Raw genomic sequence first — 22,323 nt, forward strand, 5'->3', positions numbered from 1 at the left:
GGACTGTTTCTCTCTTCTCTGTTCCATCTATGCCAAAACGTTATTGACTATATCTCCAAAAACACAAAAAATCCAAGTGTGCAATCAAGATCCTATATTTGGTTGCATTCAATGACAATATAGGTAGCCCACTACAAATGCCACTCTAAACAACCGAGTCATTAGTTTGGTTCATTTTTAATATGAATGGGTATAAAACAAGACATATAACTTGGGCACAGCGACCTCACACCAAATTCTTTACTCACACAGCGGACAACAGCTGAAGGGGGAGTCAGTTTAACCGAGGCGTAAACACGCAATAGGACAAGTTATTTATTTGTGCGAAAGTTGAGCCTCTGATCTCCAATAGCAAACTCGAAACCGCCATTTAAGCCCCAATCATTTATAGATTAGCTTGGACAAGTATAAACTCTCTCTCTCTCTCTCTCTCTCTGTGCGTGTGTTTGTGTGCAGGCGCGTGTGTGTGCGTGCGTGCGTGTGATGAATGTACCATAATAAAAATATATGACACTTACAGAGCGAATGAAGTACAAGGCAAGAACATCAGATAACGAGCGAGGGGGGTGAAAGGTCAGGGAGCCTGAGGGGTTAAGGCACTTTAACCAGTCTCTGTATGCATCTGTTTGGCTGGACCAGGCTCTATCCATGCCTGTAACATGATGTTAGACAGCCAAACGCTGTGCACAGGAGGAGGGGTACCACTACAAAACAATCGTCAGCTAAACAAGGTGGCCGGCAGCCAGCTATTTCAAGACACATCCTGACAGGAACTGAAGTAATCACATGTGCTTCAGCGCGGGCCAAGCCTCGAGGAAAGCCAACTCAACCCACTTCGGTCGTGGAAAGTAAACGCCGTACAACAAAACTGCAGCACAGGGAAAAAAAAAAGCTTGTGCTACTTTGCGAGTGTCCCAGGTGATGAACAGTACAGTTTTCACCCGGGTTCCCCCTTGAAGCAAATTACTTGAAAGTGTGGCAAGAGACCAGACTACATTTCTCATCGACTTCAGTAAAGAGGTAGAGCTGAGCGGAGAGGGGGGCCGGTATCTAGCACAGAGCGAGAGCGCAGGAGAATGGGGTGAGTCAGGGAAGAAGAGAAGGCTAGAATAAAAGAGAATAAGGAGATAGAACAACTACATGGAAAGTGGGAACATTGACGTTTAGCCAGCTGGGGAGAAGATGCAGAGCTCAACCATTGTCACACTGAACACAGTGTCACAGGATAACACAAAGAAATCATTCAAGATTTAACATAGTGTGTCCTAATGGCCCGTTGACAGCCTAAATGCAACAATGACAGCATTACACGTACAATGGCCCCGTCATCTTCTTGAATTATGGTATTATGTGAATTGTGTGGCAAAGGTCTATTTTGTATGGATTATTAATATTTCTAGGCTCCTCCCAAACTGAGGAGATAGTTTGGGGGGGGGGGGTGAACACACAATATGAAACAGTGCCATCAGAGCCGTTATGTGGACTTATCCACCATCATTATCCCCACACCCTTCCCACACAAAAGCAATGATATGACACAATGGAGTCCTTGTTCATTTATAGTAACCAAGACTTGCTATAACACAATGTTGCAGCAAGGTTATTTAAACAGTCAGCAGAATGATTAGGTCAGAACACCCTCTAAATGTGCCTAGTGGTTATCCTCAGGCTATTACACAATAGCCCTTAGCCAGCATTTTCCACAGCCAATCACAGATAGCCTTTTTGTGTGCCTTAACCATCCCTTAAACCTTAACCATTTAAAGTCGTCATTAACAAAAAACTATTGCCAGTCTGGGAATTAAACCCACAATATAATTGAAACTTTTGCCGTTACAGATATGCTAGTTAGGCTATAAACAATGATGCCAGTATTGAGTGTTTCCCATACTTAGACCAATGTGTGGCGCAGCGCCACAGAATGAACACGAGCGCCACAAATTTATTCTGCTTTTTATTTTATTTTTTTATTACGCGATTTTGATATACAAATATCGTTCCGTTCATTCATCTCCGCATAGCACTCTTTCTCCCTGTCATTCTCGTTCACACACGCACACAGAGAGAAGCGCGCATACATGCCAATGGTGCGCGGGTTGGATAAACCTGCGTATCACTGATACATGCACACAAACTGACAGCGGATTCGCCCGCTCCTCTCAACGTGCCTGCAAGGGCGACTCCACGTCTTCCCAACACCCCCCCCCCCCCCCCCCCCCCCCCCCCCCCCCACTACACATTGCTACCTGGTCTGTGGGAAGCATGTCAACTCATATAAGCTCATTATTCAATTCTAAGTTAATAATAAAGAAGTGGAGCTAATATTTGCTCATGTACTTTTTCCAGAAGGCAGCCAATAAAATGGCAAACATCTCTGTAAGCTAGCCTGGAGGGGTCAGGAATTCAGACCTTCATTCCATTTGTCTTTCGGTCCAAACACGACAAATCTCTGCCAACTACAATACGTGTCCATTTCGAAGAGGATGTTCAGCTGGCGAAGTCTCAACCTTTAATTTCAAGTTTAAAAATAGAAACACATACGATACAAAAAACTAATAAAACATAAAAAGATAAGCTGTTTAATAGAAATGGATCAGAAAGATGAGACGCCAAGTGTCTAAATATAACGCGTGGCCCAGCCAGTTCTGGATGCGATTTTTTTTTTGTGTTGCATAGGAGTCCGTTTCCACAGTGAAATGTATCTAAACTAAATATAGATCCTCCCTGAGTTGAGGGGATGTTCTGCTCCTTCTCAGACCAACGCAGAGCGAAGCCGCCTCCAGCATTCACAACCCTCCCATTTACACTAACTGAGAGTATTACATTGTTGATAAATGTAGCTCCAATTATTTTAGTTATCTGGACGTTATACAGTTCGGTCTACAATCGCGGTCTTTGTCTAAAATCAACGGTTCTATTTCAAATTGTAAAAACAACTGCCAAATTGACATTACTGCTTCTGAAGTGGTAAGTATCAAGAGTATCAAGAATAATTATGAAATAAAAGTCACAACACACATTTGAGCCCCTCCAAGATAGTAGGCGGGGGGCTTTCTTTTAAGCCAAGAGGTAGTTTAAATATTACACATTGTGACTTTATGATTCATGGGAGTTGTTGATAAGCCTGCTAAAACAGCAATAGCTGGAGTAGATCAGGACAACAGAGTGAAAATTAAAACTCATTTAAAAAAATAGAAAAAACAAATGTCACGCAACAGTAGTTCTGTTAGATAAGTAAAAGGCCTGGTGTTAGGCAGCAAAAAGGACAAAATTAACAATAAGAAATCAAAGAAAATACAGTTTTTCACATTAAGTACAACAAGGATAGATTGCACTTGAGAACACTGATAAAGTTACATTGCAGACGAAAATAGTTTGACGAAAATCCCGGAACCCGTTTAGAACAAGATTCAATATCACGATTCATACTTGTTGCAGTGTAATAACAATGGGATTCATGAAAAGCCCTTTCAACTTTCATGATCCCCTCATACGTGGATCGTTACATACATGCACATCTACATTTCCAGAGTGCAATTTCTTTTTCCCCCCTTTTGTTTCTCTTACTACCACAAATTCCCCTCCTTTATTTAGCAGTCCGTATTCCGTCACACAGTGACAAAAAACAACTCCAGCGTGCGTGTGGGAAAGTTGTGAGTAGAATCACTCTGACAACCGCCAAGCCTGACATCACCAGACAATTATTAGACGTGTAATAACACGTTATCTTTGGATGCAATTGTATTGACCTACAGGCAATCAAAGCAACAAAATGTGTTCCAAATGCATCTTGGTTGATTATGAAACATCAGCGCTCTTGTAGGGCACTCCTCAGTCATCGTATCAAACCCGCCCCATATGAGATAAATGGTTGTGATTGGCCGGACTGGGGCCAGGTTCGCTGGAAATATATCTGAATGGGAGGAGGGCCAGAAGAAAACTTGATCTATCATAAATTGACTGGTTCCCAGGCTAACAAAAAGGGACACAGGAGTGAATAATTACAAAAATATATAATATTTAATATATTGGGGGGGTTGATCATGAAAGCCAGCTCCTTTTTTCAAACCCCATTGAATTCTGGATTTGTCAGATAGATTTGGAAGTATGACATATAACCACAAGCCATTTTTATGTACAAAACAGGGGAATTATCTGGAACCTCAAGCGTTTTAGGAGTAAAACTCCAGCGACAGGGCCAAAAGGGACCTGGCAAGTGTAATTAAACTAGTTAGAAATCTCATGGCCATGGCTCATGGTCCAAACCGGTGGAGATTTCACAGCACAGATCTTGCTCGCTCGATCTCCTGTGGAAAAGAGTAACACTCATCCTAAACTCGTACAGAAGACTGAACATCTGTTTTGGACCGAGTTGCCTGAGTCACGGCGGCCAGGAAACAGAGTTTGGCAGTGTTGGCAATTACTAAATACTGACTAGCAGCTTGAGCCAGGTCCCAGTGTGTAGGGGAATAGTATGTAGCCTAAATATATGCACTTGTTAGTGGTGTGCGTGTGGTCTTCTGTAATCTGGTGATTACAGGAGTCACCTCACCACAGGGCGCACACACACACACACACACACACACACACACACACACACACACACACACACACACACACACACACACACACACACACACACACACACACACACACACACACACACACACACACACACACACACTTTGCCTTGCATAAATGTATTTGAATGTAGTGTAGTGAATAGGGGGGCGCCTTATGGGTTTTTAAGAAAATGCCAACGGCATACCAAGGCACATTGAGATACAGATGGGCCTACTGGTGAAGCCAAAGCTCTGGACAAGCAAGGACAGGTCAGAAATCAGGCTTGGGGCTACAGAAAGCTTCAACGCCAGCCTTAGCATCATTCTATCTTCTGCCTACTCCTCAGGCTGTAATGTCAAAGACCAGATAGACCCCACATTAATTCTGTCTAGGACTCAGTTAGGTGGCTGAGAAACCCTGCAGGAGTGTGGATTGGTAGGTGACCATGCATTTCAGAGAAAGGGATAGAGAGGGCAACGGAGAGAAAGAGATGGAAGAGTGCTGCTTTGCAACACTGATTACAGCATTTCATGGAATTTAATTCTGATTACAAGCATTGTTTATAATGTGACTTAATGGGGGTAGATGATAAAATCAGTGTCGCTTAGTTTTCTCAGGGGGGTCAGGACCCGCCCCCTCCCCTCATTCATCTGTCTGTCATCACACTGATGATTAGCAAGAAAATAACTCAAGCATGAGATGTTATCCAATTGACAACCAATCTGGAAAATGAGGTTTGTCGCAGAGGTGAATCACCGTGAACAATTTGGGCCTTTTCCCTTAAAACACTTCATCATAATCCAACTGTTGCACTTAATTTCATTTTCATTAGGGCAATAATTTTTTCAAGTTAGAGAAATCAATTTCAGAGCACATTGGTGGCGTGGCCCTGGCTGCCTACCTCCAGTCTGAACATATTGTTCCATTTGATTCTAATTTGACACACAAAGCAAGTTTGTAATTCAATGACAGAAAATACAAAAACGATTATTTATTTTCAAAGCCATTATGTGACATTTCAATATGCCACCACCACACTTAAGCAAAGCTCACAAAGATGTTATCATGAAAGGCTATACCGTGCTTACTGTCAAACAGGGCATTTGTCAGCCAAAAACGTAATTACTTCAGGCAACTTGGCGCTCAGAGCCTATGTGTGACAAGATAACTTCTAGTTTACCCTCCACTGATAGGAAATGCATTTCCGTTCAGCCCATAAACATAAACCGAGCGGAGGATCTATTAAATACCTTACACACCATAAGCGATAGCGACTAGAGTGGGGTGAAACCGACGGGTTGTTTACCAGGGGCAATGTTCATCGATGCTGCACATGCACAAACACCTGAATCTCCATCTCCTTGATTGACTGACCATTTAGAAACAGCATGTGTGAATTGTATACAACTTTAGAGTCAAGTTATTGATCATCATTTTTTATACCTATTCTGTTTTATTTTCTGACAGGATAACAGAAAGAATCCTGGCTACATCTAAGTATCTTGCGGATAGCATTATGCTAGGGAATGGAAATGATTGGATCTTTGTGTTGCGTTTATCAACGAAAGTCAAGAATTGTAGACGGTTTAAAAGCAAGGTCAATTTGAGTCATGAAACGTTGTACGGAGGGTGACATTTCTTAGTTTTTGTTTAAATAAATAAGCACAAAATGAATATGAACAAATTACACACACACACACACACACACACACACACACACACACACACACACACACACACACACACACACACACACACACACACACACACACACACACACACACACACACACACACACACTTATCAAGTTAATGGAAAAGCAAAAGAACAGCTTTGGTTGACTGAAGCAAAGCAAACAGTGAAGTAGATAACAGGCAGGTGTTATATGAACAAGACGATTAAAAAATGCACACGCAGACATGTACACACATCGAGGAGGTAGGGATAACTAATATCCTGTGCAAACAGAGACCCACACAGACACCCACACACCCTGGGGTAAATATTCCAGCAATATTTAAGGTCTGTATCCGGAATATATATACTTATATAAACAGCACACCTCTGTTTGTGTGTACTTTATTAATTCTGCACAACAATTTAAACATTGGAGTAAACATACATGGCAAAGTTTGGATTGTGACTAAAATCATTACAAAAGATAGAATAACAATAGCAAAACAATGTGCAAAGCCTTGTTTAAATTGTCAAGTGTATTATAAAGCGTAGGGACGTATAGTCCCTTTTTGAACTTATTCATACATAAAGTACAGTGTGTCCATGTTAGAGTAGGTAGTCGCCTACTTGATTGCTTAACCCAAGAAGCATTTTAAAGACGACTTAGTGAATAGCTGAAAACGTTGGAAAGTCTTCTAGACTAACGATCATAACTATCAAACAATAGTGAAACCCTGTGTAGATGTCACATCCCCGTGACATAAAAATGCATACTTCCTCAATGCCATTGCTGTTGCTTGCAGTGGCTTATGATGACGTGCTCCACAGTCCAAAGCGCCCGGCCCGGTGTGCCAGGCAAGCCGGTTAATAGTCAGTGGTTTGGCCATCTTATCAAGTGTGTTTGGGGAATTCAAAAGCCGTTTGTGTGAAGAGGCACATCATTTGCATCTTAAAAAATGCTAAAATGTTTAAATGCACTTTAATGTCACAGAAAGGCATTCGGAACAGCGGGGGATCGGTAAGTGTAAACTAGCCCAGCACCGCTACTCTACTGCCCTTGCCCACATTAGATTTCGACAAAAAGGAAAATCAATGCTCAGCCACTGATAATAAAAAGGCCCATATGCATGCCTCCAATCTTTATAGGCAAATATAGGTTATAATTCACCATATTTACCAGAGGCAGGAAAACGTCATCAGTGGGATTCTGGCTTACAGGTTGTGATGTTTAATGAATTCAGAAAAAGCAGGCAGGCAAAGGCAATCCTACCTTTCGACTCAACGATGTCCCCGAGTAGAAGTAATAGGCTATTCCCAAAACCCATAGCACTGCAAAACACAACTGTATTCTCGATTTCCTCCTCATCGCGGACTGTTTTTTTTGTCTTGAGTGTCAAGATGTGCGGGTTTCGGGTTTCGCTGTTAGCAACGGTCCGTCCTGGCTGGCTGTTCAGGACGCTTCGCCGTGCGGCTTCGGAAGGCTTCGTCGGTCGGTCAGCACAAGCGAAGAGAGCAGGAAGCAGCCAGCCAACATCACCGGGGTTAGAGGGGAAAGGCTACTCCGCTCTAATCCAATCACGCAGCGGCTTAGGCAGCCACGGAGGAGGGCCAGATCTGGCAGCCGAGTTCAGTGGCTTGCTGTGCCGTGCCGAGCCAGACTACGTGGTGTGGGGGGTTGGGACGACGCTTGCTGAGAGGATAGGGGAACGGTTGTTGAAATATTTCTGAGTGATTCGGCAGTAATGGATCTGGGAAGTTCCACCTATGTGGATGCATTCAGTTATTAATTTAACACTAGAAGTCCAGGTCTAAATTAATTAGGTTTAACATTGCATGCAGACACCAATCAAAAACAATATAATTTTCAAGCCTATTTCATCTAATTTGTTAACTTGTTTTCTTTATTTCTTTCTTTGTGTCAAGACTACTGCTACTGAGTGAGATAACTTACCCTGGCATTGTCAACAAGATAATTCCCACATATTAATAATCAATGTAGGTTAAAAGAAGAAGAAACATATTTGCATTCCTTGCTAACCTTCATCTCTGCCTTAACCCTCTCTGGTTACAGCTTGCACAATTAGCTTCTCTGTCCTGCAGATCATTACAATCTTCTGACCTACAGCCAGAGGCACTTTAGAAGATGATGGAAATTAATTTGTACTTGGAACAGTGTCAATTCTGACACATTAAATTAACATGGCAGCAGACATAGAAATGCACATGTTTCTAATGAATGCAATACAATGTGGACTAAGTGGAGTAGTATATATATATTTTTCCTACCTAAAATAGGCCCACATGTGGAAGTCAACAGGACATAAACATTGCACCTCAGTAGGCAATATCTGTTGTAATGTTAAATCAAAATTAGACTCTATTATTGTATATCCTTGTGTCTTAATATAACATATCATCGCAATTTGTTCAAGACAGTGAATATGTATCGTACTCTCCTGAAGATTATGACTTTGAAACTTGAACAGGAAACCTAAAGCCTCTCTAAGAGCAGGTAGGAGTTCAACTGTAAAAGTTAGTCCATCAATAGTTTTAATTGCAGGTAAAACCTCAAGTAATGGAATTGTCTAACCTCCGCTCCTCCAATAACCTTGTCATTTGCACTACTTCCTCTATGGTTAGCTGGTTGGTTTCCTGAGGTCTCCAGAGATCAGGTGTTATGACTGCCAAACAGTTTGGTGTATTGTGTAGTTTCAGGAACACATGAGGATTCCAGGAACCGCGGACAGGAATGCATCCAACCAGAGGATGTAGGATTGTAGATCGTTTTTGATATATACCAGGTGAACAATTTAATCTGGAAGGAGGGGTGAGCTTTGTAAACCAATCTGGGAACTTCTCCAAGATTGAGTAAACAATTGAAAACACAAAGCAACAGGCAACTGCTGCTTATCAATTTGATTACCTGGTTTCAGTCTCCATGCGGATGTGTCTATTCTTAGCTGACGATTTAATCAGCTGAAATGAAACTATTAAAACCAGTTCGCCGGAGAGGAGCCTATTGGTAAATGCAGAACACCTTACAAAGTGTCATACCGCATATTAGTGTTTGATTTTAGAACAGGAGGCAGGTGAGACTGGTGGTGTTGGAGGTAGAAGCAGGAGATAGTGTGTTTGACAAGGTAATATCAGACTGAAGCATAAACATGCATTTATGACCGGGGGAGGGTCATCGATTGTACTGGGTGGCATGATCCCCACAGTCGGACCTCCTTTGGCAGAGCCACTGCCTAAAAGCAGAGGTATTCGCAGAAATTTGTACGTTGTCTTGTATTTTGCAAGCATTACAACGTATTGGTTGAACTTTTAACATTTGATTGTAGCAAAACGCTTTTTATTTATTAATAATATTAATGGAGGAAGAGAAGTATGTAGATGGACATGCTCCGAGCAAGCTACAAGCCTAGTTGGGGCAGTCCAACGGGTTGAATAGGTGGAGTAGAGCAGACTTGTATTGCAGAGTGTTGCAGAGCTGTGCGTGGTTATGGGAGAATGTCAGTGTGGCTACACAGTGATTTAGATAGACATTTAACCCATCTTCCAACTGACATTAGAAGGGAGGTGGCCGTGCCGTCTCAGCTTCAGCATAATAGTCTGACGTTTCAGAGGCATTTTTTTTTTTCATCTGAAAAAGAAGGTATTTACTTTTCTTACATAGGAAGAAGCCCAGTAGGTCGTTACCAGTTACTTAAGCTAATAAAACAACTTAATCAGCAAAGAGGCAGATGTCAAAGATGCATCTTTCGTCAGGCAATTCCTGGTTATCAATCGAAACTGACAAAATCATTACAAGTACATAAAACAGGCGTTTAATAATACACTCCACATTATATTCATTTTCTTAAATCAGCAATGTAAACAGTTACGAAATGTGACGTTCAAAAACAGCCTTCATTAAATGGTATGTTACACACGTACATTTGGGACAAGAGATCGTTCACACATGAATTACTGGAATGCTAAGTAACCACGATGGGCACGGCTACCTAGGCTGCTGTGTATTTGTCCTCTCCTTGTCTCTGAGCCTTGTGGTAGTGGCTGTAGCTAGCGTAAAGCTCGTTAAAAACTTCCCGGACTCCGGGTTGCAGACCGGCCGTCAGGAACTTGATATCCCTCTCAATGCAGAGGTCCATGATCTGATAAATCCCTTCCGTGACGCGCAACTTGACGTCAGGGCGCAGAGTGACCTGGAGAGAAGAGTGTTGATGTTGAGGGAGGGAAGTACATAGAAAAATATATTTGAAGTCTCCCCTTGAGTTTATTATTGTCAGGCGTAACCGTTTGAAAAAGTTTGGATCCCTAAAAACTAGAGCTGTCAGTTGAACGCGTTATTAACGGCGTTAACGCAAACCAAATTTAACGGCGTTAAATTTTTTATCGCGCGATTAACGTAATTATTTTATAAAAAAAAAAAAAAAAAAACATTTTTTTTTTTTTGGGCTCAAAACAAAGAAGCGGTAGCCTGACTGCTATGTTCAAATGACATTTGTTCAAAGCAGTCGTTTAATTGCACTATAGGCTCTTTTTTTGTATCGTCCTGTTTTGATCAGTGTATATGCCAATGTTGTTATCAATAAAAAATAATTTGCACAAGGCAAGCCGATGCACTTCACCATGTTGATAAGAGAATTAAAATGAGAAGAATTATGGGACAAAAAAATCAAGGGATATTTAGCATAGAAAAATAATTTGCGATTAATCGCGATTAATTAGAGTTAACTATGACATTAATGCGATTAATCACGATTAAATATTTTAATCGCTTGACAGCTCTACTAAAAACAGATCATAAATCTTTAACTTGTCGGAGCCCAGATAATTTTTTTTATGAACACGCATTTCCTTTTGTGTCTACATCCTTCTATTGACAAAATAACAAAAACAAGGAATTATAAAATCAGGAGGATTGGAGCATAGCTGACCATGCTTTCTGAAACCCGACTAGGAATACACTGACTGATCAAAACAAGGAAGAGCGCTGCAAGTCCACTCACAAATTGAGTGTAAATGGAGCACACTAGTTTGGAGGTCTTTCAGAGTGTCGAAGGTCTTTGAATGTCAATGTGATTCTTAGTGTTCTTGTCTGGTTCAGAAGGGATTGAGCTGTTGACATATTTTCCTCTGACTCTCTAGTGCACAACAGAGCTCTCTGCATCCGCATTATATAAGGTCGCTATAGAGATCAATTAACGTCTACAACATTACAACAATATTTATAGCGTTCCATTTACAGAGAAAGCAGACTTTAGATCAGCAAAGCTAACCCAATAACTATATCAAAAAGAAAGCAACTGGCAGCGATTCCATTTTACACTGCTGCATTAAGCGGTATCGTAATCCAACACTACTTAACTATATTATTACATACAATTAAATATCTATTAATGCAGTGGGTGTAGGACATGGAGTTAGCTGGGGCAAACAAAAGCTAGGATAGGATAAATGCCCCCTACATAATTCAATAAATCGGAGCATAATACAACACAGAAACTACTGGAGTGCTAATTATCCTCTGGTGCTTGGAACCTGTGGCCTCTGCCAGCCATATCCTTTTCTCCTGCATTTCTAATTTCTGCATTTCAGTTTATATACTACTCCGCCAGCAGCGGAGTGGAAAGTTTAATTAGGGCCAGAGACAGCTCTGAAGGAGAAATGGGATCATAAATAGCATCCATTCTTCAATGATTTAAAACGAAATATATATATATTTTTTAATGCCTTAACAAGAAAATCGAAAAAGGCGTAGGAAGAGGAATGGAGGGAACGAAGCCCTACTTGAGAGCAATACATGAAGAAAACCATCCACGAGCCCTTTAGTTTAGAGTTACGTTAGGATTTGAGTCCATTTGAAAAAAGACACTTTAGCCCGATTATTATTCAACACCTTTGCGTAATGGACCAAACCCTTCATTTCTCAGAGGCTTTCATGTACGGTTTTGTCACATCATTATTTTTCTATCAATCCATGTTTAAAGAAAAGTTCAAAAAGGAGCATTTTATTCAAACACCCCACATGACTTGACACACCACTGATCTCACACAGAATGCTTAGGTTAGTCTCCGCCTGTTTGCTGCGCCCTGTTTGCTTTTCAATCCCCTGATCCTCTTCTGCTGCACTACTGGCCTGCCCCCTGAGGCCACTTGGATCTCTGTGGCCGGTTTCAGCCGGCCAGAGGCGGGCGAACGCTGACGCTACACCTCGCTGCGCGGGTGGAAAGCGCAGAGTCAGGCTGGCGTCATTTAACATCCAGACTGGTGGTGGCAGAGCCGAGTCCATAAACCACACATGGCTCTCCGTTAGTAAACGGAATTAGAAAGTACACTATAAATATATGATGTGCAAACATGGGGGCCAGGAGAGGAAGCGTTTGTTTGGTTGTTTGTCTGTCCCTCTCTTCAACAACTGTACTGAACTGCCAGTTGGTGTGTGCTCCACGTTCGACCACAGACAAAGTAGACAGGAAGAGCAGAGTCACTGGGTTTCGGCTACATTATTCGGTTTTTCCGTGAAACTGTGCATGAGTGTGGATGACTGTGGAAATGTGTGTTAGAGTCAGAGCAGTACGAGCGAGTGAGTGAGTGAGTGAGTGAGTGAGTGAGTGAGTGAGTGTACCTTCTGCAGCTCGGTGACATACTGAGACACTATGAAGGGAGCGAAGTTGGTGAAGACCTCCGCAGCCGCGGCGATGTGAGTGTACATCCTCTCCAGCAGCATGGAGCACTGGAGGTACACGTCCCCGTCAGGACCTGCACGGCGACAAGAAGCGTGGAGGTGCACTTTTTAAACACGGTGACTACACATGCGTCGGACGCAGGAGAAAACACACATCACGTTCGGAAGTGAAATGAGGAAGTTGGTTCGCAGTCAAGTTCGAGAAATCCACGCTGCTTAACCATTTCCCGCCATAAAAAGAAGCTCTGGTTGGATTGTCCATGTCTGAATTGATATCTCACCTGTGTCGCTGTCTCCTTTCTGCCGTCCTTCGTACATGATGGACGCCACTAGCCGGTAGAACACCGTCAGAAAGGTTGGAGCCGTGCTCACCAGCACCTGAACACGGACAGACGGGAGGTCAGACCGGGCTCTGTAGGACCTTTACAGCACAATGCATCATGGGATTTCTTTTTTTAACGGCGATACCAAGGTCATATCCAGAGAGTTGAATTACCGTCAAATCCTAAGTCAACGTAAATATACCGTAATTTAGGCCACCAAACAGTTTGTTGCGCACTGTCTCGCATGAGGACCGATGTGGCAGCTTCGAACAAAACAATGTCCGACAATAACGACAAATCATTTCATCACAATACAATGGGCTTAAAGAAGCATTATGACCAGTACCAACATAATAACTCAATTCAGTCATACAAATGAGGAGTGGAGCAAACGTATGTTTCAAATTCAATATATTACTTTTTGGAGTAAGAAGAACTTTATGAATTAAAAAAAGTAGTTTATGAATTACATTGCTAGCCGTAGCACAAGCTCCCCTTCGCCTTCTGCCAACGGAGGCCTTGTGGTGGGCCAGAGTGTTATAGGAGACAGACGCAGGGAGGGAGTGATGTAAGCCACTAGCTGGATCTAGGTAACGCTTTCCATCTACCCCGGCCATGCCAGGCCTCCGTGGCACGCCAGCTTCCTGCCACGCTACACAGCTTCATCTCCCCAACACCCCTCCCCTTCATTCATTATTACTTATTCTCCACACACACACACACACACACACACACACACACACACACACACACACACACACACACACACACACACACACACACACACACACACACACACACACACACACACACACACACACACACACACAGTAACCTGGAGTGGGCCTGAATGCTGGTGGGCAAGTCTTTTACAGCCTAAACAAAAGAAGGAGTGTGTAAACAGAGCTTTGCGTGTTCCAACATAACTATTCATATTATGTTTTTGTACTTACTTTTTACTTTTGGTCATTGCTTTATTCTTGATTGTGAAATAATAATTATTATGGGCAGACAATGAAACTACCACAGCGTTTCTCATGCGAGACAGGGGAAATTTGATGATATTTGAAAGTTGGCATTGGTCACGGTATATTAACGTCGGTTAAGGATTTGACATTACTACAACTCTCTTGAGTCCTCTCAAAATGGCATCGCCAACAAAACGTCCCATGAGTAACAAGCCCTGTTGTACAGATGTATTGCCAACAGCTACCTCACTACCTAAGAGGCAGTGTGTTTGAACCTGTAAGCGTGACTAGACCCACCGAACTCTGAACAAGATATATGTGCTACATGTTCCAGGTCGAAACAACATAGCGGAGGTTGACGATCCATGTAAAGAGTGTTCAAAGTTTAAACTGCGTCCTCTAAACCAGGATGTTCACAGGGCTGTCTGTTTGAAGGGCTGCAGGTTGTATAAGCTATAAGTTCAAAGAATGTCCCGAGTGTGCTGCCTGCCTCCAGCTTTCAATCCGTTTTACATTTGTCGTTCTTCCAAGAAGCTGGAGTCGCTTTGCTTGTTTAGGAGGGAAACCTAAACCAATATTTGGCTGTGCCTTTCCAAACGCCACGCCCATCCCGGGTCACGGGGCGTACCTGAGGATGGCAGCTGACGACGGCGAACAGAGTCTCGTGCACGGCGTGGAAGGTGGACCGGTAGGCGGGCGAGGGCAGCCGGTCCAGGGGGACCAGCTGCAGCGCGGACAGCACCAGGGTCACGTGGTGCGGGCTGGAGATCAGCCCCTCGCCCTGGTTCAGCAGCGACGCCATGGAGGTCAGCGTGGGCACGGTGAGGGCCTGGGACAGGGTCGGGTCCCGGCTGGATGACCTCACGACGAACTAGTGCACGGGGGGAGTCGGGCAAAGTTAGGTGGAGTTTTAAGCATACGCACGGAATGCGTGCGTGCGTGTGCGTGCGTGTGCACGCGCGTCTGCGTGCTTGTGTGTGTGGGAACACCTGAATGACGTGGGAGGGCGTGTGTGTGTTCTTCTCACCACCATTGAGGAGATGATCTGAGGAGCGATGAGCCACAGCGCTCTGGAGCAGGCCTCAGGCATACCGCAGCGTGACAGGAGCTTTGTGGTCGTGACGGCAGACAGAACCTCCTAGCAGAAAACCGATGACCACCCAATCAGAATGTGACGCAACTCACACAGAGCCTGCACATGGTTCCCATCAGAGTCACACCAAGCCCGAAATATATCCCTACATATAGAGTAAACGGATCATCGAGTGATTTCAGGGTATCTTGAAAAATCGAAGACCACCTTCTTTAGTTTAATCACATATTCAGTACTTTGTGAAATTAATTGTGAAATATTTCGAAAGACATTAACTGTGGCCTCGGATTGCTATTGATTTTCTGTTGACTTCTTCAAAATGAGCTGCACATATATTTATGAAATGTTAGGCTTCAATGCAGATGCAAGGCTTCACATCACTTCAATTCCCTAATGCAACTTTATGTACGTTATTTAAAATATATTTCCATCCGAAGCGATATCAAGACACTTACACCATAAAGAAAAATGAGGATGTTGTGATAGGAACCCATTGTGTCTGTATTTAGCATGTAATTACACACGCTGTCTCAGTCATTACATGATGCTGAAGAATGCTTTGTTCACTGAGGGAGGGAGGGAGGGAGGGAGGGAGGGAGGGAGGGAGGGAGGGAGGGAGGCGTCGGGGGAGGCGTAAGTAGAGAGTGACATGATGGCTGGATACAGACAAACCAGTTTGAACCAGGACTGAGTCATAGTAGTGTGGTGTTGCCCACCAAGAGCTTCCAGATGTTTATGTTCATAAATGACATTGTAATTATTTCAACACCACTGTCCTTGTTAACAAGCAATTACACAGGTTGATTCGAAGCATGCCTCGGTAAATAATCAAGATAAGCCCTTCTATTATTGTCCCCATGTCTTAAGCAGCCATGTGCCAACTTGGCTTTCCAATAGATCAATCGTTTCACGTACAATGGCCACCAGAAGAAACACCTCCGCATTTTGAAAGCTGATCGGTTATTCTGTAATACGTTTACTTGGGACTAGTGTTTGGGCCCATCGAAAGAAATAATAAGGAAAGATTGTGAATTGGCTTATGGATTCTTGAGTTTTCTCTTAACCGTCCAACTGTCAAGCTCATTGTCTTCTTTATTATGAGTACATTGGACACCACAAAGCCCCATTGTAATTGCAAGTCAATACAATGCCACTGAATTACTCCCAAGCCCTCGTTTCGAGCTGGTTCTTACCCTGTAGCTCCCAGCCTCCAGCTTGCTACTGTCTAGTCCCTCTCTGATCAGCAGTAGCAGAAGGTTGAACTGTCCTGTGGTACTCCCATCCAGCAGGTGGCCTAAGAGGTCTTCCACCGCCGGCTCCAACCCACACAGATCACTCAGTGACAGCCAATCAGCTGCATTCCACAGGAGAGAAAACGACAACAAAGAAATACTGAAAAGCCGCATACAAACCGGGGCTGTTCAGAGGCCGCAGACGTCAGGTAAAACAGTTACAGTATCATTACAGCAACATAATGGCTATGAAAGGCTCCATACCTGCCAGCAGGGTGAACACAGTCTGCAGCATCCGCGTGAACAGCTCGTCCACCTCGTTTCCTCCGCTCTTCTCACCCGCGTTCCTCTTGACCATGCAGTAGAAGGCAGACAGAAAGCGCAGCGAGGAGAGCAGGAAGTCTTTGGGCCGCGGCGCCGAGTGGATCTCCTTGAGGATCTGCTGGCAGAAGCTGTGGTACAGAGCAGTGTGCGCGCTGCTCGGTTTCGCCCCCGGGTCCGCAGGTACGGCGGACAGCTCACACTGGAGCATGACGGTGACGACCTCGACCAGAAACGCCTGGCCGAGCACGCTGGCCGGCCGGCTCACCGCCTGGGACTTGAGGACGGTCTCGATGATCGGCCCCAGGGCCGCCGTGGATTTCCGTATCGTTTCGGACAACGTTTGGTCCATGGGTTTGCTTCTGCCGAGGCAACGCGCCATCGTCTTGGAGAAGGAAGTCAGCGACGCCAGCAGCAGTTGAAGAGAGGGAATGTCTGGGGCCTCTGGAGCTTCAGACACGGTTACTGTGGGTGTACTTGGTTCGGTCTGAGGCAAAATGGTTTCCATACCTGCAATCCTTTGGCTGGCGAGGTAGGATGTAAACTGGTCAAGGTTCAGGCGGACGCTGCTGTTTCTGATGATGATGCAGTGGACTAAGGACTTGATGAAGCCCTGGACAGCTTTGACCAGATCCATCCAGCCACTGTCGCCTGTGGAGGAACGTCCTGCCTTGCCGCTTCTCGCGAGGATGGACGACACAACCGCCTGCAGAACGCTACTGCCATGGATCTGCTTCAGCACGCTTTGAAAATGGCTACCCTCCATCAGACCGGTCAGAAGACCGAGCAGCTTCCCCAGGAAAAGCGTGTCGTTCCCCGGGTTATCGGTTTCCCCCGCCGGCCCCTCTGGCGGGCTGGTGGTAGACGTGAGAACGAAGAGAAGTAGGAGAAAGAGGTGGGTGAGGTCCTCGGCGTTGATCCCGTCTGGGTTGAGGTTTGCCGCAAGGTCCATGAGGCTGAGGAGCTCCTGTGTCTGTGCGTGGGACACCACGATGGAAGCTTCTCTGGTCTGAGAGGATCCCAGTATCACCTTGACTAAAGCCTCCACGTCGGCCAGGGCTTGGATCGCTTTGTCCGATGGGCTCGGCGGACTTCCTTTCGTCGGGAGACCAGTTTCGGGGGACATCTGAAGGACCGTGATGATTCGCTGAGTGAGAGACTTCACTGTGGAAGAGTACAGGGAAGGCAGCTCAACGTAGAAGTGGCTTTGGAGGAGCTGGGAGGATATGGCTGAGATGGACTGGCTGCCACACAACACCGGCAGCCAGTCCGTGTTTTCCTTGGTCCGTCTGCTCAGCATTGAGCGGAGAACCACGTCTGCCACACAGCCTTCATCTCCCACCGATAGATAGGAAGCAATTAAGGGTAAACTTGATGTGACCAGATACCAGTGCGCCACAGGGTAGGAGTTTGGGCCTTTGTTCGTCTCCCTGTCTGCGTCTTGCTCCTTCTCCAAGCTTGCCAAGAGCTCTTCTTTCGCCAAAATAAACTGCGCTGCACTGCTCAGTATTGCTGCGGTTTCAGCTTTGGCCAGTAGATGGGAGTCTAACAGCACTTTCTTAAATTGTTGCAAGGCGAGGAGTTTGAGCAGCCACCCGCTGGTCGTGCTATCAGAGGACTTTGAGGGGAAAGGCAGGAACATACCCGGCAAAACCTCACCAGAGAGAAACTCTTTCAAGCGGCTTAGCACTAAAGTACTGGGTAGCTCTTGGTCATCGGCCTTGCTTAGAGCTGGGCATTGGGGCGACTCGAGAGACGTGTATTTGCTGCAATGTATATGGAAGAGAGCGTCCACCTCCACCCAGGTGTAGCGCAGTAGCAGCGCCGCCTCTGTGGTTTTCTGCTTCCACTGGGTACAAGGCTCCGTGTCTTGGCCTGGTTCGCCTTCCTTAGTCTTGGAAGTACTTGGGTCGTCGTCGGTGTCCATCCGAGTACTCTCCGACGTGACCAGCTTCAGCAGAGTGTCCACAAGGTGTCCCATGACCCCCATCAGTTTGGTGGTCTGCCTCACCAGCGGGACGGGGGAGGCGTTGTCCAGCGTCTTCAGGCTGAACAAGACGGCGTGGAGGAGCTGGCTGTGGGAGAGCAGCTTCAGGGACGCGTCGCCTCGCTCCCCTTCCTCCACGCCGACGCCCTGGTCCATCTTCACGTCTCCGGCCTCCGCGCCTGCCTCCTCTCCACTCATCTCAGACTCCTTGTCCTCCCCCTGGTTGTCCAGCAGGTCAGGTAGAATGTACCTGTTGATGCTCTCCAGCGTCAGAGCGCAGATCTCCGTCGCCTGGGAGGCGGACGTGTCGAGCAGGCAGGTCTTGATGGAGGTGCAGATCTCGTCGGTCAACAGGGTCGGGCGGAGTTGATCCGACGCCGGCCAAGAGACGACGGACAGAAGCTCTGTGAAGAGACGGGGAAGCTGGTGGAGTTTGGTGTACGTCTGAAGCAGGTTACACACCAGCAGCTGTTGAGGGAAAATATATATTTTAGTTGAAGATAATTAAATATGTATCCAGTCCACAGATGGAAAGAAATCCCAATTATAACTTGAGCACAAATTAATCTTATTGTTGAACAAAACCAGAAGTTGAAATTATTAATTATTACTACATTTTATTGTTATAAAAAAAAAATATATATTTTCAATGTCCTTTCCCCCAAAGGAAATCATGTGAACTGTGTGCTCTATTTCTACCTGTCTGGCCCGTTGGACCCTGGAATCCATGCAATCCGAATCCACCCATGCCAACGACAAGAGCTGGTCCAGTTCCGGTTCTACAATCAGATGGTTGAGTCCCAACAGCACCTTCAGACAGCGGTACCAGGCCGGGATGCTGCAACACAGGAAACAAACTTTGAGTATGGATCCACAGGGTGGCATCACGCAAACTTCATGCCGCCTTAAAGAAATGACATATTAAATAGTATTGTCGTGCATGAATTACCTCTGCTGGGCATGGCTGATGAGTATTTGGACCAGCCCTCTGTAAAACAGAAGTTGAACCTCCCCGTGTCGGATCCGGTCTGCCGCTACATTATAGATGTCTGAAGACAGTGCTTGATTGAGCAGGTTCTCCAGAGTCAGAAGGGCCTGGCTCCAGCTCTCTGGTTGGGTGGTTTGGTCAGAGACACCGGGCACCGCTGAGGAGCCCAGGCCTAAGTCTAAGGCAGGAAGGAGGTGGGTGAGAAAACGGAAACAGAGCATCCTCGGCTCCTCATTGACACCGGTACCGCCCTTCCCATAGCTGTCCAAGCACAGCTTGAACAGCAGAGACAAGGCGTTCGTCCTCACGGCATAATGCAGGGAGGCATCGCAGTAGCCCTGGGCCCCTAGCTTGGTCAGTATGGTTTTCAGGGGCTTCGGTTGGCCCTTGGCCCCGCCGGGACCGACCTTCCCGGTCTCCGCCTTCACCGGGACGAGCTCTTCCTTGTAGGAGCCCAGCTGCTCCGTAGGGAAGAGTGCCAGCTGGAGAATGGAGTCCATTTTACCGCGGATGTCTCTGCTCAGCTGGGGGCGAAGGCGCTGAGAGGGCAGCGACGGCGTGGGCTCGGCAGAGGTCAGCAGGTGCCTCAGGAGGACCACGGGCTGTAGGAGCTGGTTGGTGACGACGGTAAACACGCGATGTGCGTTCACCTGTTGCCGTTGAATTGACAGATAACACGACAGCACCTGCAGCAGAACCTCAAACATGAGCGTGGGTTCATCTTGAGACGGGGCAGGTTCTGAGCCCGGTTTGGACGCCAGAGCGGGAGGCGCAGAGTCCCGGTGTTGTAGTTTGTGACAGGCCAAACAGCAAAGTTTAGCCATGAGCTCTGCCAAGAGTTCATATTTGGTGGTGAGGATGGATGAGAGGGTTGGGGAGGAGAGGATGCCTTTACACACGCTCAGCAGTGTCGATAGAGACACCGAGGGTTCAGGCCCGTCACACAAACACTCCTGTAGACGATCAAGCAGTGCCTGGGGAAAAACATAGAAAGAAAGGGTGTAGGTGAAGCACAAGAACAAGCCTAGTATCTAGTCTAGATAGATATAAATTGAATTCATTCTTGGAGTGGAAATCCACAATAGTTCAGAAATTTGTAACAAAAATGTAGTTGAAATGGCAATAGCATTAACATTATAAATCACATTTTCCACAATCATTTCACAATTTGTGTACATTCCGTGCATGCATGTGGTGTACGCATGGATCAATGGTACCTGTTTCACATTAAGCTTGAGGGTGATGTTTTTACCCTGGCTCAACAGGGAGTGAAGCTTCTTGCTGTGCAGCAAATCGTCAAGGTAACACCACAGTCCCTTTAGAACACTCTCAGAGAACTCCACCTTCTTATTGTAGAATCCTGTCAAAGCATGTGTGGTCCAATCCAGTAACACCTATGGTGGGTGACAATGATGTACATTGTAAAATATGTGTAGCTATAACTGTTATTATATACGGTAATAACAGTTATAATAATAATAATAATAATAATACTGTAATAACATCGGAAACTGTATCAATGGATGAATTCACATGGCAACGCATTGAGTATAAAGAACTGACAGGAATAACACATACATGCAAACAAAAAGGTACCATATTCCAAGATGCAACATATATGATTTGAATACACGAACATTGCAAAATAACGTGACAAATCAATGACATGGTTGTTGTTACCTGTTCCTTGTTCGGCAACAGGCACTGGGGGGAGATGAAGGCAAACCGAGCCAGCTTCAGCTTGTTCTCCCATGGAGTCCCAGGACTCTTCAACTTCAAGTGGATCCCAGAATAAATGGCAGCCATCTCTGCTGCTAATTTGAGTGGTAAAAGAAAAAGCGGGATACATTTCAATTTAAACTTTTGACAGGGAAATCTAATAGCTTTTGACGGATCTCCGAAATTATACTCGTAACGCGAGTAAATTCCCACCCAATTAATTACAGACATTACCCAACGACGTTTCAACCTTTCTGTGGAATTGAGACTAGATACATAATCAGATCATTGGCTGCAGCACATTGCTGCATCTCCTGCAACTTTAGAACTATGATGCTAACAAATACCAAGCTATCCCGGCATGTGAAAACAGAACAAACACACTGTTAGAGGAACCCCTGTACAATGGGCTGCCAAACCTAAAGCTAGAATATCAACATGTTAACCTTCGACTATATAACACGAATATTATGGCATTCCATACAATGATAATAACATGTAATAGAACCTGCACGTGTGCCTGTGGGTGCGCTACATGTCCGTTACCTTTCAACTTTCACCTCTTCACTTTAAGGCCAGGGGAAAGCAATCGAGCATTGTTATTTCGAAGTACTGGAATTTTCAGGAAATGTACAAAAATAATAATTTCTGTGATTTATTGGTTATGGATAGACACATATTTCAAATTTAAAAAACATAAAAGCTACGTAAATGCTACTTGATCTAACTTAATTCTATTTTGTATACAACATGTGTTTAGA

General features: G+C 45.0%; 2 protein-coding genes across 6 annotated transcripts in view; both read right to left on the reverse strand.

The window, feature by feature from the left end:
- Positions 1-7,779, reverse strand: part of galnt2 (UDP-N-acetyl-alpha-D-galactosamine:polypeptide N-acetylgalactosaminyltransferase 2) — a 34,089-nt gene extending 26,310 nt beyond the window's left edge. The window contains exon 1 of one of the 2 annotated variants that reach the window (XM_030376048.1): positions 7,511-7,779. In XM_030376048.1, the coding sequence (XP_030231908.1) occupies positions 7,511-7,606 (96 nt within the window). In that variant the 5' untranslated portion in view covers positions 7,607-7,779. The remainder of the gene's footprint in view (positions 1-7,510) is intronic. The other variant, XM_030376049.1, reaches the window with a different exon arrangement.
- A 2,265-nt stretch (positions 7,780-10,044) lies between these two features.
- On the reverse strand, positions 10,045-22,133 carry urb2 (URB2 ribosome biogenesis homolog). Of its 4 annotated transcripts, none has more exons than XM_030377273.1 (12): positions 22,109-22,133; positions 21,524-21,657; positions 21,061-21,237; positions 19,805-20,817; positions 19,555-19,693; positions 16,812-19,323; positions 16,509-16,669; positions 15,250-15,360; positions 14,851-15,093; positions 13,213-13,309; positions 12,872-13,005; positions 10,045-10,445 (listed from the first exon to the last, which is right to left on the reverse strand). In XM_030377273.1, the coding sequence occupies exons 2-12, from the start codon at positions 21,647-21,649 to the stop codon at positions 10,245-10,247; spliced, it is 4,914 nt and encodes a 1,637-aa protein (XP_030233133.1). In that variant the 5' UTR covers positions 21,650-21,657; positions 22,109-22,133; the 3' UTR covers positions 10,045-10,244. The 4 variants fall into 4 exon arrangements, with proteins under 4 accessions (XP_030233133.1, XP_030233136.1, XP_030233135.1 ...); XM_030377276.1 differs by having other exon boundaries at positions 21,524-21,654; positions 22,109-22,128; XM_030377275.1 differs by having other exon boundaries at positions 21,524-21,654; positions 22,071-22,123.
- Between the last annotated feature and the right edge of the window lie 190 nt (positions 22,134-22,323).

This window comes from Gadus morhua, chromosome 14 (assembly GCF_902167405.1).
Source record: "Gadus morhua chromosome 14, gadMor3.0, whole genome shotgun sequence".
Taxonomy (NCBI): domain Eukaryota; kingdom Metazoa; phylum Chordata; class Actinopteri; order Gadiformes; family Gadidae; genus Gadus; species Gadus morhua.

Excerpts from the sequence above, each read along its gene's own strand:
- urb2 (XM_030377273.1), bottom strand. The coding sequence starts at position 21,649 with ATGGCTGCCATTTATTCTGGGATCCACTTGAAGTTGAAGAGTCCTGGG. Across the intron at positions 21,238-21,523 it reads TGTTGCCGAACAAGGAACAG|GTGTTACTGGATTGGACCAC; the intron begins GTAACAACAACC and ends CACCCACCATAG. Across the intron at positions 16,670-16,811 it reads TGTGTTCACCCTGCTGGCAG|CTGATTGGCTGTCACTGAGT; the intron begins GTATGGAGCCTT and ends TGTGGAATGCAG.